General features: G+C 50.2%; 1 protein-coding gene across 9 annotated transcripts in view; it reads left to right on the top strand.

Annotated features, from left to right (window-relative positions):
• LOC136833759 (cyclic AMP-dependent transcription factor ATF-7-like) overlaps positions 1-15,970 on the top strand; it is a 178,838-nt gene that overhangs the window by 73,137 nt on the left and 89,731 nt on the right. For all 9 annotated transcript variants that reach the window (XM_067095983.1, XM_067095984.1, XM_067095986.1 and 6 more), the window contains one exon: positions 5,603-5,761. In XM_067095983.1, the coding sequence (XP_066952084.1) occupies positions 5,603-5,761 (159 nt within the window). The remainder of the gene's footprint in view (positions 1-5,602; positions 5,762-15,970) is intronic.

The following is a 15,970-nucleotide window of genomic DNA, read 5'->3' as shown; positions in this document are numbered from 1 at the left end:
GGAGTTCTGACCATGCACTGTGAGATCTAGAGTGAGCCAGGGAACAAAGACAAGATGCATCTTTCTCTCTTGCAGGAGAGGATCCAGCCCATGCCTTTGGCTCTTATAGGTTGGGATGGCCTTTTCCTTCAGAACCTGTGTAGGTCGAGGTTGAGCCACACTTTTGTGAGATGATTTTGCTCATTCATGAGCATAGTAATCTCTAGGAGACCACTTTGGCCCCACTCATGGTTAAGATCTTATTAATCAACCTTGCCCTCTGATGCACCATTGAAGTGAGACCGTCATGCACCATTGAAGTGAGACCATCAGTTAGGTTGCCTTGATCTGCAACTCAGGAAGTTTGTTGTTGTTCAGCAGATCATGTAGACTTTTCCCCTTGCCATTCACTCCAGAGGAGATACTGTATACCAGAGGATGAAGGGACTACTCTGCTGTAATTGGACTTGGCAGTCTGTAAAGTGATGAATGAACTTTCCCCGAAGAGACTTGATAAGGAGCTTCCTTCTCAGCCTCTGAAGTTAGTACCATGATGTATGTTGCTGTGGCTTCACTCCAGGCTACTTTTGAGCTCTTGGGGGTCCCCAGCGATTAACCTGTTTGCTGCCAGACTGAAACAGAAACTCCCAGTGTTCTGTACTCTGGTGCCAGTTCCTTGGGTGATAATTGAAGATGCTTTTCAAACCTCTAGAACAGCCTGATTTGCAGGGTGATCAAGAGTGTGTCAATCACCCCCATTACTGTATCAACAATACCCTGGTGGCTCCTCATGGGTCTCACGCAGAGTGGTACTCAGGTCTGCTTACTCACTTGGTCAAGGCACCTAGAGAGATTCCCCCTTGTGTCATCTTTGAATACCACGTGGCATCCAGTGTATCCTGTGAGAGGGGCTTTTCTTTCAGGGCTTAGAAAGAGATGTCCGACTACCTTCATCATTTCTCCAAAAATGTATACAGTCAACCCTTGCCTATTTGCAGTTCAGGATTTGCGGCTTCACCTATTAAGCTGTTTTTCCTTGGAACTTATCTCCAAATTATTTGCATCAAGTAATATTTTCCTGGTGAACTTATTTAATTTTTAAATATTCATATTAATGTAAACAGCAAAATATCAATAAAATGTATTTTTAAATGCATATTTAAATACATGTATTTCTTAACTTGGAGAGAGAGAGAGAGAATTATGAAAGCCTTGGGAAAGAAAGATTTTTAAGTTCTGTGCTGGTAATAAACCGGTTTTCTCCCCCTTTGTACAAGAGGGACCTCCTTATTGAAATGTTATTAGAATGATATTGAAATATTAAAATATCAGTGATACTGAGATATTAAAATATTACTGTAAAGTGTTTTAGGATGATAACATGTAAACAGTATCAGTTCACCCTCTCTTTTCTCTCTCTCTCTCTCTCTCTCTCTCTCTCTCTCTCTCTCTCTCTCTCAAGTTATTGTCTCTCTTCCAATACAGTAATTCATGAATAATTTCACTCCTTTGATATTTAACATAAGGCAACCCCCTCTCTCTCTCTCGGAACCCCACTGATAACTCTCTCTCTCTCTCTCTCTCTACTCTCTCTCTCTTGCAAATATGAATTACTTATATTTCATTATTAAAATCATACAGCATTAGCAATTACCCTAACAACTCCAATAACTGAAAATCGGTGATTTTTGGTGCTTATTACGCCAATAAGTGCAAAAATCGCTGATATTCGGTTGTTGGCCATCATCACGCTGTTGAGAACTCCCACCAATAACCAGGTACTGCCTGCACTGTATTATTAAAAATATGAAACAAACTCCAGGGAGTTCACAAAGCCATCGTCTCTTGAGCACATGCATACATATGTATGTTACAATTTTTTTATTGCTTTGACGTAGGCTCCATGATGACACGTTATTACCTGGAGGATTTTGAAGCAGCCAATCACAGAGTTTGTAGCAAACCTCTCCTCCTCCCCCTCTCTCTCTCTCTCTCCATGACAATACACTATTGGCTGGGAGGGTTGGAAATAGCCAATCACAAAGCTTGTAGTTTAGGTACTTTCTGTATATGAGTCAGAAGAGCTCTCTCTCTCTCTCTCTCTCTCTCTCTCTCTCTCTCTCTCTCTCTCTCTCTCTCTCTCTCTCTCTCTCTCTCTCTCTCTTCTCTCTCTCTCTCTCTCTCTCTCTCTCTCTCTCTCTCTCTCAATGAAATATGAATTACTGTATCATAAGCAAAAATATGGAACAAACAAACTGTATGAGAGAAAATGGCTGTGCCTGAATATAGGGGTAACTTGATTAGTTTTTACATGTAGCTGTAAACCATATGTTTTTAAGGGTAATGCTGTAAGATGACTTTGAAATTATATGAAAGTGTTTTAGGATGATAGTTTCAGTTATATTTGATGTTTGAACTATTAAAATAGGCAGTTAATTATTAAAATAGGTGGTTATAAGTGTTTTTAGAGGGGGTCTATGGTGTTTGAACAATTGAAATAGGCAGTTATAAGCATTTTTAGAGGGGGTTATCAAGTATTCACACATTTTAGCTATTCGTGGCTGGTTGTGGTCCCTAACCCCGCAAATACCAGGGGTTGACTATACCAAAGAAAGCTGGTCATTTGTGGTTGGTGTTTCTCTGATTGGAGCACCTATTCACCAGATCACAGACTTCCCTACCCACCTTCGTTTGTGCTGTGGAGGGCTCTTGTTCATCCTTGTTCAGGGCTTCAGCCTGAAGGGGCTGGATCTCTCCACTTTGGTAGAATTATCAGTGTTCATGAGGGATTTTGAACAGACTTGTCCTCCTTGGGAACTCTGTCCTCTTGAGTGGGATGTATCTCTCATCCTTAGTTGACTAATCAGGGCACCCTTTGGGTTCCAGGGACAGTCTTCAGTTAGAGACCTCACCCACAAGACTTTTCTTTTTCTAGCCTTGGTCACATTGGAGGGGGGCCAGCAATTAAATGGCCTGTCTCATCAAATCTGGCACTCAGAGGGAAAGGGATCCCTCCTCCAATGTTCCTGAGTTTGTGGTGAGTACACTCCAATGCACCTGAGTTTGAAGGGTATCTCAATTCTCTCCCTCTGAGACTTTGTTGGTATTGATTTGGACAAGATGCTCTTACACCTTGTATGAACTGTTAGATACTACATGAAAAGGACCTGCTTTCTTTGTCTAGAGTGTTGACTTCTGTTCATTAGTATAGACAAGCTCAATAATGAGGTGTCTAGGGACCGCCATCTTTTTGGCTTCATGAGGTGATCAAACAAGCTTAAGACTCCACTGAGGAGGAAGTCCTCCTTTATACTTGTGTGAGAGCCCAAGAAGTCAGGCATGAGACCATCCTTATCCTTGTAGAAGAATTTCATGGTTCAACAGTTAATTAGGGCAGGTGTCTGGTGTAGGCAGACTACATTTATCCTCAATCTATGCGATTAATGTCACCCACAAGTCCCTGGATACATTCTCCTTGAGACCTGTGGTGGCTGCTCAGTGTGTGTAGGCCCAGATCTGTTCAGCCAGAAAAGTATTTCTGTCAAGTACTGAAACTTAAAGTAAGTCTGAGGGTGTGAATGTGGACTGACTAGTCTCACCTTCTTCTCTTCCTTCTCCTTAGTATGGCAGCACTAGTCTGAAGCATCTGTAGGAGTTGAACTAACTACAGGTAACTGCACTTTGAGCACCCAGTCTTCAAACAAGGGGGTTAGAGGTAGAGCCAATATCTAAAACCATCACTTGGTATTATCCAGAATTTGCTGCTTGCCAGCTTGAACTCCTTCACAGGTTTTTCTCAAGTCTGTGAATGTCTTTAATTACTGTGGTGAATCCTTTTCCTAGTCTAAGAGTCTCACTTGCTCTCAGGGCCCTACTGCTCTATTATCCTATATGCCAGAAAAAAGTTAAGAGTATCTTAGTTTAACCAGACCACTGAGCTGATTAACAGCTCTCCTAGGGCTGGCCAAAGGATTAGATTTATTTTACCTGGCTAAGAACCAACTGGTTACCTAGCAACGGAACCTACAGCTTATTGTGGAATCCAAACCACATTATGACGAGAAATGAATTTCTATCATCAGAAATGAAATAAATTCCTCTAATTCTTCATTGGCCAGTCGGAGAGTCGAACACTGGGCCATCAGCATGCTAGCCGAGAGCTCTACCCACCCCTCCAATAAAGAACTCCTATATGCCAGAGACCGATTAGGAAGTTACAGGAGTCATTGCATCCCCTGCTTATGTGCAATACCAGGAGTATGGGATTTTTGGGTAGGATTCAGTTCTAGTTAGTTGTCAGAGATGACCTCCCACCCAAGAAGTAAATGTCCTAAATAAAAGGCAATGGTTTATATTTCCATGGGAACAAAGAATAAATCTTGTAGAGTAATTTGTATTTTTCATAGTTGTACAAATTAGAGCATTTAATTATAATCCAACCCCAACTGCTTCCTTTTTCAACAATCTCTTTACCAAGTTCCATGAATATTCTAGCTTGTGTGAAAGAATACTTCAATATGAAAGGTTATTGTTTGTACAACTAGATAAGGTTGTCTTTTTTAAAAAGTGTGTTATTTTTAGTGAAATAAGTCTCTGTTCATAAGATAAACTGAACATCAGGTTTTTTAACTCTGCCCAGTACCTGTATATGATATATGTGTCTGCATTAAATTTTCCCACATCTTGGGTTTAGTAGTTCCACTCAAAATGATGATTGGTGTTTGTATGTGTGTGTTTGTTTGCATTTAGCCAGTGTAGTAGGTGTCAGGTTAAAGTAAGTTTTTATTACTATTTCCTTATTCTTTTTAATATTGGGATCTTTGTTATTTTTCATTCATTTATATATCTTAAAAGCTAAATGTGTACTGTATTTTTTTCTTTCATAAATAAAAAAATCCATCAAGAGAAAGGGAAGTACTAAATAGAAAAGTTTTGGTAATCCCTTTTAAATCACCTTGTAATCCACCAAATTTCAAACCCTGTAAGTCCCCCCCCAAAAAATATTAGTTAATGTGAAAGAAACAAAAGTGAAGAGCAGCTAAGCTTGGGGAACTGGTTGGTAGCAGTAATATAGACACGCAAGAAGTGAGGTGGTTCTGTATCCTGAACCCCGGGTTTGTGAACTCCCAGTCATGATGCAGCCAGTAGGTGATCTTCCCCTCTTTTGACTCAGGAATTGAATATATAGGATTTTTAAAGACTAATAAATTAGTCTATGATTGATTTGTCTGTTAAACAAATATAAATATCCTTTTGGCTATGTATTCTACTGTTGTTTTGTTAATGGTAGGATTATAGGGCTTTTTAATTCCTGTGATTAGATTATCCAAGATCATGTATTTATCTTTAAAAATATGGCACTGAATGGCCATCCTGGCCCTAGTGTGGGCCAGATGGCCCAAACATATTCTTTCATTCTTGGAAATATAGATTTTTGCATACTGTGTACAGTACTGTATACATAAAGCTAGTGACTGTCAAGTCTTGTAACGGGGTATTTTGTCCATGATACTTTGTAAATGTTTATTGACTCAGTCAGTACTTTACTGTATTGAAATGATCTTAATTTGATATCTGAAGTTTCGTACTTTTTTTGAAAATAATTGGTTTCGTTCATTTTCAGACCTTCAGTGACGCAGTCTTTGGGCATTGTGGGCTTAGCTGGGGGGAGTGCTAAAGTGTCTGGAGTAACTCAGTCTTCTTCTCAGCAGTCAACCTTATGTACTGCATCTAGTAACATCCCACCATCACCCAGTGCCACTGTTCTTCAACTTCTTCTCAGGTTATTATGTTCTCTGTAGTTTACATTTTAGGTTGATTAGTTGTTAAGAATTATTGTTGGTTACTCTTAAACCAATGCACCACACATCAAAACACAAAGTGGTAGTTTACATTTTAGACTGATTAGTTGTTGAGAATTGTTTGGTACTTTTCAACCAACACACCACAAAACAAAAGAATATAGTTGTTGCTTTCCGTTTTTTTTTTAAATTCAGTTCAGTATGACCAACTGTACTCTTAAATCTGGCAATCTGTGGTCTGGCATATCCCATGGTCTGGGATTTTTTTGAATCAACTGCCATTAGTTCTTGAGCGGCTATGATGGCAGCACCACGTTTCAGTTTTTGGATTTTTTTGGATTCTGGAACCGAGGCTTACCCCGTAAATACACCAGCACAGTTTATTTCCGAAAAAAAATTCTGTGAAACTCAAAAATATACAGCATACAAAAGAACCATAATTTTTGCATTTACTCGTATGTCTTCCGATCTCGTGTTTCATGCAGTCATTAAAATTTCATGCAAAAACATGATTTCATCTTGTATAGTGCAAAATGTATTTTCAGTATATTACACTAGGCTAGGCTTTCTATGCACTGTATGCCTGTCGTGGTTTCGGAAGGTAGCATTGATAATGCATATTATATCTGAGGTAGCTTTTAACTAATAAATAGGCCTGGAAGCCAAAGTTCATCAGGTTAAATGCGAGTCTTCATACATTAAATCAGGCTTACCAACCTTGTGACTTGTCAAAGAATTTATCATTATTTCTTACAATTAACAACCACTTATTATTGCATGCAAGACACAGGCATAAACAACAGCAAGTACAGACATAAATAGTCAAATCGAGACACTGCCATTTGCCGATGTCAGTTGCCATAACAAACGCATATTTATTAAGGGTTGCATTACAGTTGTTAACTTGTTAAAAATATGCTAATTTTCAATGATGACTTCCATAAATAAAAATAAAGTAAATCTTTATTCATCCTTAAAGCAATGGAGAGGAAAGTGTTATGAAAGTATGCCACTAAATTTACGGTTGTAGCTGTGGAAGAAGACACAAAGAATGTGCAGGCCACAAAACATTTTAGAAGAGGCAAAAGCAAGATCCGAAATCACATCTTTACTTCATTTGATTAACAGTACTGCATTTATAGATTAAGTAAGTTGCATTTTTAAACGCAGCATTGATATTTTACATAATAAAGGAATCTCTCCAAAATATGTTTCATTCAGCAACTAATGGCTGAGATGATGCTGTAAAGTCACCAATTCGGCGCCAGGATAGTGTTTCGGCGGCGCCATTAATTAAGTCTCCGCTGAGCTTGTTTTCTTTGGTGACTTCCCGTTTTCTTCAAGCTAAATTAGTCACGCCTAAAACGTGCCAGGTCACGCATTTTTATCATTTTTACTTTATGGTATTTATACGAATGTCACACATTGTGTATCACATGTTTCTTCATTCACAGGCATCAAGACTGTATCTATATTGTGTCTCTGTATGTTTCGTATTGTAATTGCACTCGTTCACTGTATATTATTGTTTATTGTTTCGACCTCAGGTCACAGTCAATTCCATTGTCTCTCACGGCCAAGCGCCAGTCGGCCGCAATATAAGCCGCCTGATCTGTAATAAACCAGCAGTAACCTTTACCTGCTCGCTTTTTTGACACCTTCACAGTGGTGACCCCGAGTATCCCGAGCCATTAGCGGACTCACACGCGACTCAGTCTTGGCTCCAGGGTTTCTCCAAAAACGCCTTAGCGGCTAAAACACGGCGCTGTAACCAGCGTTTGAGCGTGCTGACTTTCGCCGGCGCACCCCATCAGCGCCACTAGCGAAACCACACGGCGCACGAAAAAGCGCGCACTGACGCCGAGTATCCTACTCCAGTAAGGGGTCAAAGGAGCGAGCATGGACGCGATATCCTCCTTCATGCAGTTAAACGCGACCCGCTGACTCCGAGGTTTACCTACCTCCCATCGCAGCCGCGCCCCCGCATCGAGGCCCTCCCGCAACTCCACACCAGCGCCCGAACACACGACGGCCGGGCAACACAATCCGCGGGCCGCCACACACCTAAAGCTGCCGCCGTTTCGCAGGGCAACCCATCGAGATGGCTGCGCAGGGTGGAGAGCCACTTCAGAATCGCGGACCTCACGGACGAAATCCTACAGGCCGACACAGTGCTCAACGCCCTTCCGAGGACGGTACAACAAATTCATCTCGCTGGTACCAAACACTCACCCTCACATACAGCACTACAAAAAGTTCCTCCTCAAGCTTGCTCCCTGCCCATCGCCGAGCGGGCCGCCTGCGGCATCGACCTTGCCAATAACTCCACGCCACGACTGATCCAAGAGACGCTAGCATGGTCGAGATCTCCTGTCAACACCAGTCTCGGTGACACGAACAAGCCGCAGGAGATAAGCCAGACGGGAAATTTTCCTTCGCCAACTCCCTCCCGGAAGTACGCAACCAGATCGCCACCCCTACACCATGCCTGTCGAGGACCTCAGAGGCGGCACAACACCTCACAGACCTGGCCAAGGCTTCACAGCAGCGGCTAAAACTGCCACTCAGCCGGGTCAGCTCGGCCCAGCCTGAAGAGGACGAGCAGCCCGTCAACGCCATCGCCAACAAACGCCCACCGAACCACAGTAGACGGTGGTCCCCGGCTTCTGTCGCTATCACAAGTGGTTCGGAAAGGACGCCCGAAACTGCCTGCCGCCCTGCTCGCTCAACCGCTCAAAAACGGGTGGCGGCGCCAGCAGGACAGGCCGCCATGGCAGCCGAAGAACCAAGGGCCTCAAAACAGTAGGTTTTCACGCCCCGCGACACCGCCTCCGGCAGGATGATGCTGGTCGACACAGGAGCCTTCAAGTCGGTCTTCCCAGCATCCAGAGAGGACCGCAACCAGACACCAGACCCGCCGCCTTTCCTGACGGCCGCCAACGGAACCCCCATCCTCTCCTACGGCACCAGGCTCCTGTCGATCTCCATCCTTGGCCAGAATTACTCCTGGGACTTCATCGTCGCGACGAGGAACCCCACTCCTGGGGGCCGATTTTCTGGCGCACTTCGCCTGTTAGTCGACGTGGGCGCAAGCGCCTCGATCCCGACTCCTGCCGATCTTCTCCGTTAACGGCGGGACCCAGACCCACCATCAGCGCCGCCGCCCCACCAGTACGCACACCTTCTGTCGGAGTTCCCCGAGGTGTTTAAGCCCGGCCGCCAAGTCCCCGGGCCCCAGCCAAGCACGGCATATACCACCATATAGTGACTAAAGGGCCCCGACACATGCGGTTCCGCAGGCTTCCCCCTCAGCGCCTGCAGGAGGCTTAAAAGCATTCATGAGATGGAACGGATGGGCATCTGCAGGAAAGCCTCCAGTCCATGGGCCTCCCCACATGGTGCAGAAACCGGACGGGCTCCTGGAGACCCTGCGCGACTACAGACGGCTCAACATTGCAACGGAGCCCGACCACTACCCTCTGCCCAATATGCAAGACCTTCGGCCTCCTTTCACGGGCCAAAATATTCACTAAATTGGACCTTCTTAAATCTTATTTTCAGGTACCTGTTGCGCCAGAGGACATACCAAAGACAGCCATCATCACGCCTTCGGTCCTTTGTGTTCGCCTTCTCCACCTTCGGGCTGAGGAACGCCGCCACCTTCCAGCTGCTCATGGACAGCATCCTGGGGACCTAAAATTCTGCGCCTGCTACGCCGACGACATTCTCATATTTTCCAGGTCTCACAGCGAACACCAGAGGCACATCAAAGCAGTCCTCCAGCGCCCAAGAAAACGGCCTCACGTCCGTTTTGACAAGTGTACATTCGGCGCCCAGAAAGCAGAGTTCCTGGGCCACGAGGTATCTCCGACAGGCGCCCGCCCTCTTACATCGAAGGTGGCAGCCGAGCAAAGTTCCCGACACCCACCTCCATCAAGGCCGCCCAGGAGTTCCTTGGGATGGTCAACTTCTACAGGCGCTTCATCCCGGGATCGCGACACCACGCCCCCTGACGGAAGTCCTAAGAGGTCAACCGAGTCCCTGTCTTGGGACCCAGCCAGCAGGGCCTTTTCCCGGACGAAGGCAACCAAGGCAACCGCTTTGGCACACCAGGATCCCAAGGCTCCTCCAGCTGACGACAGACGCCAGTAACGCCATGCCCTGCGTGTGCTGTTCTGAGCAAATTATCAACGGCGCCCCAGCCCATCGCTTTCTCTTCAGCAAGAAGTTCAATCCCCGCAGAGTCCCGATACAGCACTTTCGACAGGGAACTCTGCGCGATGTACCGCGCAGTTCGCACTTCAAGTTCCTCCTGGAGGGGACGCCCTTCACAATCTTCACAGACCACCAGCCACTGGTTCACGCTTTCCACGAAGCAAGGGGACGATGGTCTTCCAGACAGCAGCGCCACCTCTCAGCCATAGCCGAATTTACCTGTTCCGTCAGGTACCTCCCGGCAAGAAAAATCCCGAGCAGACGCCTCTCCAGAGTCGAGTTGAACGCAGTGCAGCTTGGTGTAGACTACCAGGACCTTGCCAGAGAACAGGCCGCCGACCCAGAAACCCCAGCATACCGCACCGCCATCACATCCCTCAAGTGGCGGGACGTGACCCTCGCCCCGGAGGTCCCAGCCTGCTCTGTGACATCAGCACAGGCCAGCCCCGCCTTTGGTTCCAGCCTCACGCCGCCGCCAGGTATTTGACATCATCCACGGCCTCTCACCTCCTCCGCAGGACCACGGCCAAACTGCTTTCAAAAGTTCGTCTGGCACGGGTGCAAAAGGACGCCACAGCCTGGGCAAAACAGTGCCTGCAGTGCCAGACCAGTAAAGTGGGTCGCCACACGCAGTCGGGGTAGGCGAAGTTCCCACAACCAGGGCGCCGCCGCCACATCCACATCGACGTCGCCGGGCCCTTCCCCATCAGGCGGATCCAGATACCTCCTCACGGTGGTAGACCGTTCAACGAGGTGGCCCGGCCACGCCCATGCAAGAAGCCACCGCCAGCGCTGGCGCGCCGAGGCCCTGCTCTCCAGCTGGGTTAGCCGCCGGCGTCCCGGACCACATCACAACCGGCAGGGGCCCCGCCTTCCTCTCCGAGCTGTGGTCTGCCCTGGCTCAACTGCTGGGAACCACGCACCACACCACCACAGCATAAACCCAGCGGCCAACGGCCTGGTCGAAACGTTCCACAGGTCCTTAAATCATCCTCATGGCCCGCTGCACCGCCGAGGACTGGAAACATCAGCTGCCGTGGGTCCTCCTCGGGTTGAGGACCGCCCCAGAGCCGACGGCACCCCATCCGCAGCTGAACAAACCTATGGGGAACTCCTCGTGGCCGGGAGAGCTCGGGACGGATGATCGCCACTCCCATCTCTGCAGAGGCTCCGCGACGTGGCCGGGTAAGTTCGCCTTGCAGGCGCCATACATCGACAGAGCAACCACCTTCGTGGCCGCCACAGCTGTCATCCGCCACCCACGCCTTCGTCCCAGAGTCGACGCCGCCCGCCCACCACTAACTAAGCCCTACAGGGGACCCTTCCGCGTGCTGGAACGGAACAGCAAGGCGTTCGGCTGGCACTTCCAGGCAGGAACGACTGGGTTTCCCATAGACCGCTAAAGCCCGCCTTCCTGTCGGAGAGTCCCGCAGCGCCGCAGCACCCTTCCGCCCAAACGCACTCCAGCACGCCACACTCACCGCAGGCGCCGCCGCCCAGGAAGGGACCGCCAAACAGCAACCTCACAGGCAGGAGGCCCCTCAGTTATCCTCAAGGAGCCGCGGCACCCTTCAGCGTCCCACCAGGTACAGGGATTAATCAGACGCGCCCTCGCCTTGGGGAGTATTTGTAAAGTCACCAATTCGCGCCAGGATAGTGTTTCGGGCGCCATTAATTAAGTCTCCGCTGAGCTTGTTTTCTTTGGTGACTTCCGTTTTCTTCAAGCTAAATTAGTCACGCCTAAAACGTGCCAGGTCACGCATTTTTATCATTTTTACTTTATGGTATTTATACGAATGTCACACATTGTGTATCACATGTTTCTTCATTCACAGGCATCAAGACTGTATCTATATTGTGTCTCTGTATGTTTCAGATTGTAATTGCACTCGCTCACTGTATATTATTGTTTATTGTTTCGACCTCAGGTCACAGTCAATTCCATTGTCTCACGCCCAAGGCCAGTCGGCCGCAATATAAGCCGCCTGGATCTGTAATAAACCAGCAGTAACCTTTACCTGCTCGTTTCTTTGACACCTTCACAGTGGTGACCCGGAGTATCCGGAGCCATTAGCGGACTCACACGGCGACTCAGTCTTGGCTCCAGGGTTTCTCCAAAAACGCTCTTAGCGGCCTAAACACGGCGCTGTAACCAGCGTTGAGCGTGCTGACTCGCCGGCGCACCCCATCAGCGCCACTAGCGAACCACACGGCGCACGGTGCGCGCTGACGCGAGTATCCTACTCCAGTAAGGGGTCAAAGCGAGCGAGCATGGACGCCGATATCCTCCCTTCATGCAGTTAAACGCGGACCCCGCGGACTCCGAGGTTTACCTACCTCCCATCGCAGCCGCCCCGCCCCGCATCGAGGCCCTCCCCGCAACTCCACACCAGCGCCCCGACACACCGACGGCCGGGCAACACACCATGGGCCGCCTCACCCTAAAGCTGCCGCCCGTTTCGCAGGGCAACCCATCGAGATGGCTGCGCAGGGTGGAGAGCCACTTCAGAATCGCGGACCTCACGGACGTAAATCCTACAGGCCGACACAGTGCTCAACGCCCTTCCGGAGGACGGTACAACAAATTCATCTCGCGGGTACCAAACACTCACCTCACATACAGCACTACAAAAAGTTCCTCCTCAAGCTTGCTCCTGCCCATCGCCGAGCGGGTCGCCCGTGCTATCGACCTTGCCACAACCCACGCCCGACCCTCGATCCAAGAGACGCTAGCATGGTCGAGATCTCCTGTCAACACCAGTCTCCGGGTAACCACGAACCAAGCGGCGGGAGATAGCTTATGCGAAGAAATTTTCATACGCCAACTCCTCTGATGCGCCAACCAGATCGCTCACCTACACCATGCCTGCTTGAGGACCTCTTAGAAGCGGCACAACACCTCACAGACTCCGTCAAGGCTTCACAGCGGCTAAAACGGCCACTCAGCCCGGTCAGCTCGATCCGGCTAGAAGGCGTCGAGCGGCAAATCGCATCATCATGCAACAAGCGTCCACGAACCACAGTAGGCGGTGGTCCCCGAGAGCTTCTATAGCTATACAAGTGGTTGGGCGGCGAAACTGCCTGCCGCCTAACCGATTTCAACCGTTCCAGCGAGAATTGGCCAGGACAGGCACGCCATGGCAGCCCGAAGAACCAGGCCTCAAAACGGTAGGTTTCGTCCGCGACACCCGTCTCCGGCAGGGATGATGCTGGTGACACAGGGCACTTCAGTGATGTTCCCAGCATCCAGGACCGCAGCAAGACACAGACCGGCCGCCTTCCTGGCGGCGCCAGCGAACCCCATCTGCTCCTCTGGCTGGCTCCTGTAGTCTCCATCATGGCAAGATTACTCCGCCAGGACTTCATCGTCGGCAGACGTAGGAACCCCACTCCTGAGGCGATTTTCTGGCTTGCCAGCCTGTTGTGCGGCGTGAAATAGCGCCTCCTCGATCCCGACTCCTGCCGATCTCTCCGTTGCAGCGGGACCCAGACCACCATCAGCGCCGTCGCCCACCAGTACGCACACCTTCTGCCGGAGTTCCCGAGGTGTTTTAAGCCCGAGCCGCCCAGAGTCGGGGCCCCAGCTGGCCACGGCATATACCACCATATAGTATTCAGGGCCCCCGACACATCAAGTTCGCGGAGCTTCCCCCTCAGCGCCTGCAGATGAAAAAGCATTCGCGAGGAGATGGAGCGGATGGGCATCTGCGAGAGCCTCCAGTCCATAAGACTCCCCTCCCACATGGTGCAGAAACGGGCGGCTCCTGGAGACCCTGTGCAGCGACTACAGGCAGCTCAACATTCTGTGAGCCCGATACTACCCTCTGCCCAATATGCAGACCTTGGCCTCCTTTCACGGGGCCAGAAATAGTATAAATTGGACCTTCTTAAATCTTATTTTCAGGTACCTGTTGTGAAGGACATACCAAAGACAGCCATCATCAAGCCCTTGGGTCCTTTGTGATGCGCCTTCTCCACCTTGGGCTGAGAGCGCGGGGCCACCTTCCAGCGGCTCATGGACAGCATCCTGGGGACCTAAAATTCTCGTCTCATTGGCTGACATTCTCATATTTTCCAGGTCTCACAGCGAACACAGAGGCGTAAAGCAGTCCTCAGCCTCCAAAGGCGGCCTCGTCGTCCGTTTGCAAAGTGTACGTCGGCGTCAGAAACGGGAGTTCCCTGGGCCACGAGGTATCTCCGACAGGCGTCCGCCCTCTTACATCGAGTGGCAGCCGTAGCAAAGTTCCGACCTTCCCACCTCCATCAAGGCAGTCCAGGAGTTCCTTGGGATGGTCCAACTTCTGAGCTTCATCCCGGGATCGCGCGCACCAGCTGTTGGAGTCCTAGGGCCAACGGGGAGTCCCTGTCTTGGGGACCCAGCCAGCAACAGAGCCTTTTCGAGTGACCGCCCCTCGCAAGGCAACCGCCTTGGCACACCAGAATCAGGCTCCCCTCCAGCTGACAGGCATGTGTTACCTGCGGTGCTGTTCTGAAACAAATTATCAGCAGCGCCCCCAGCGCGCCTTCTTCGGCAAAGTTTCAATCATGAGTCGATACAGCACTTTCGACCCAGGGAACTCCTGCGCGTGCTTCGCGCGATTCGGCGCCAAGTTCCTCCTGGAGGGCGCCCTTCCTGTCTTCACAGACCACCAGCCACTGGTTCACGCTTTCACGAAGCAAAGGGCATGGTCTTCAGACCAACCAGCGCCACCTCACCAGCCATGGCCAGATTTACCTGTTCCGTCAGGTACCTCCCGGCAAGAAAAAATCCGCAGCAGGCGCCCTCTCAGAGTGAGTTGAGCGCCCAGTGCAGCTTGGTGCAGGCTACCAGGACCTTGCAGAGAACAGACCGCCGACCGGCTTAACTGCCTTTTGCTGTCACATCCCTCAAGTGGCGGGGCGTGACCTCGCCCGGAGGTCCCAGCCTGCTCTGCTGACATCCCAGCACAGGCCAGCCGCCCTTTGGTTCCAACCTCACGCGCCCGCCAGGTATTTGACATCATCCACGACCTCCACCCCTCCGGCAGGATCCACGGCCAAACTGCTGGATTCGTCTGTACGGGTGCAAAAGACGCCACAGCCTGGGCAAAACAATTGCCTGCGGTGCCAGACCAGTAAAGTGGGTCGTCTGCGCCAGTCGGGGTAGGCGAGTTCCTAACCAGAGGCGCATGCTTATTACACATCCACATCGACGTCGTCGGGGACGCCTTCCCCATCAGGCGGATCAGGCCACCACTCCACGGTGGTAGACGTTCAGGTGGCCGAAGCCACGCCATGCAAGAAGCCACCGCCAGCGCGTGCGCCCGGGGCCCTGCTCTCCAGCTGGGTTAGCCGGCCAGTACGTCCCGGACCACATCACAACGACAGGGCCAGCCTTCCTCTCCGAGTGTGGTGCCCTGGCTCAACTGCTGAGAACCCGGCACCACACCACCACAGCACCACAACCCAGCGTAGCGGCCTGGTGAACAGTTTCCCACAGGTCATAAAATCATCCCCTCATGGCCGCTGCACCGCCGAGGACTGGAAACATCAGCCACCGAGGTCCTCCTCGGGTTGGGGACGCCCAGAACGACGGCACCCCATCCATAGCTAGACAAACCTATGAGAACCTAAGTGGTGCCGGGAGAGCTTCGTGGCGGATGATGCTTCCTCCATCTCTGCAGGGCTCCGCGGCGTGGCGGCAAGTTAGCCCTTGCAGGCGCTCATACATCGACAAACAACCACCTTCGTGCCGCCACAGCTGTCATCCGCCTTACGTCTTGATCAGAGTCGGCGCGTCCGTCCACCACTAACTTCAGCCTACAGGGGACCGCTACGCGTGCTGGAGCGGAACGGCAAAGGCGTTCGGCAACGCCCCAGGCAGGAAACGACCCAGGTTTCCATGAACCGGCTAAGCCGCCTTCCTGTCGGAGAGTCCCGGCAGCGTGCTTGGCACCTTCCGCCCAAACGCGCGCTCCGGCACGCCTCACCGCTGT

The sequence above is a fragment of the Macrobrachium rosenbergii genome, chromosome 52, assembly GCF_040412425.1.
Source record: "Macrobrachium rosenbergii isolate ZJJX-2024 chromosome 52, ASM4041242v1, whole genome shotgun sequence".
Taxonomy (NCBI): domain Eukaryota; kingdom Metazoa; phylum Arthropoda; class Malacostraca; order Decapoda; family Palaemonidae; genus Macrobrachium; species Macrobrachium rosenbergii.
The sequence above is the reverse complement of the archived record's forward strand: the minus strand, read 5'-3'. Positions and strand labels throughout refer to the sequence as shown.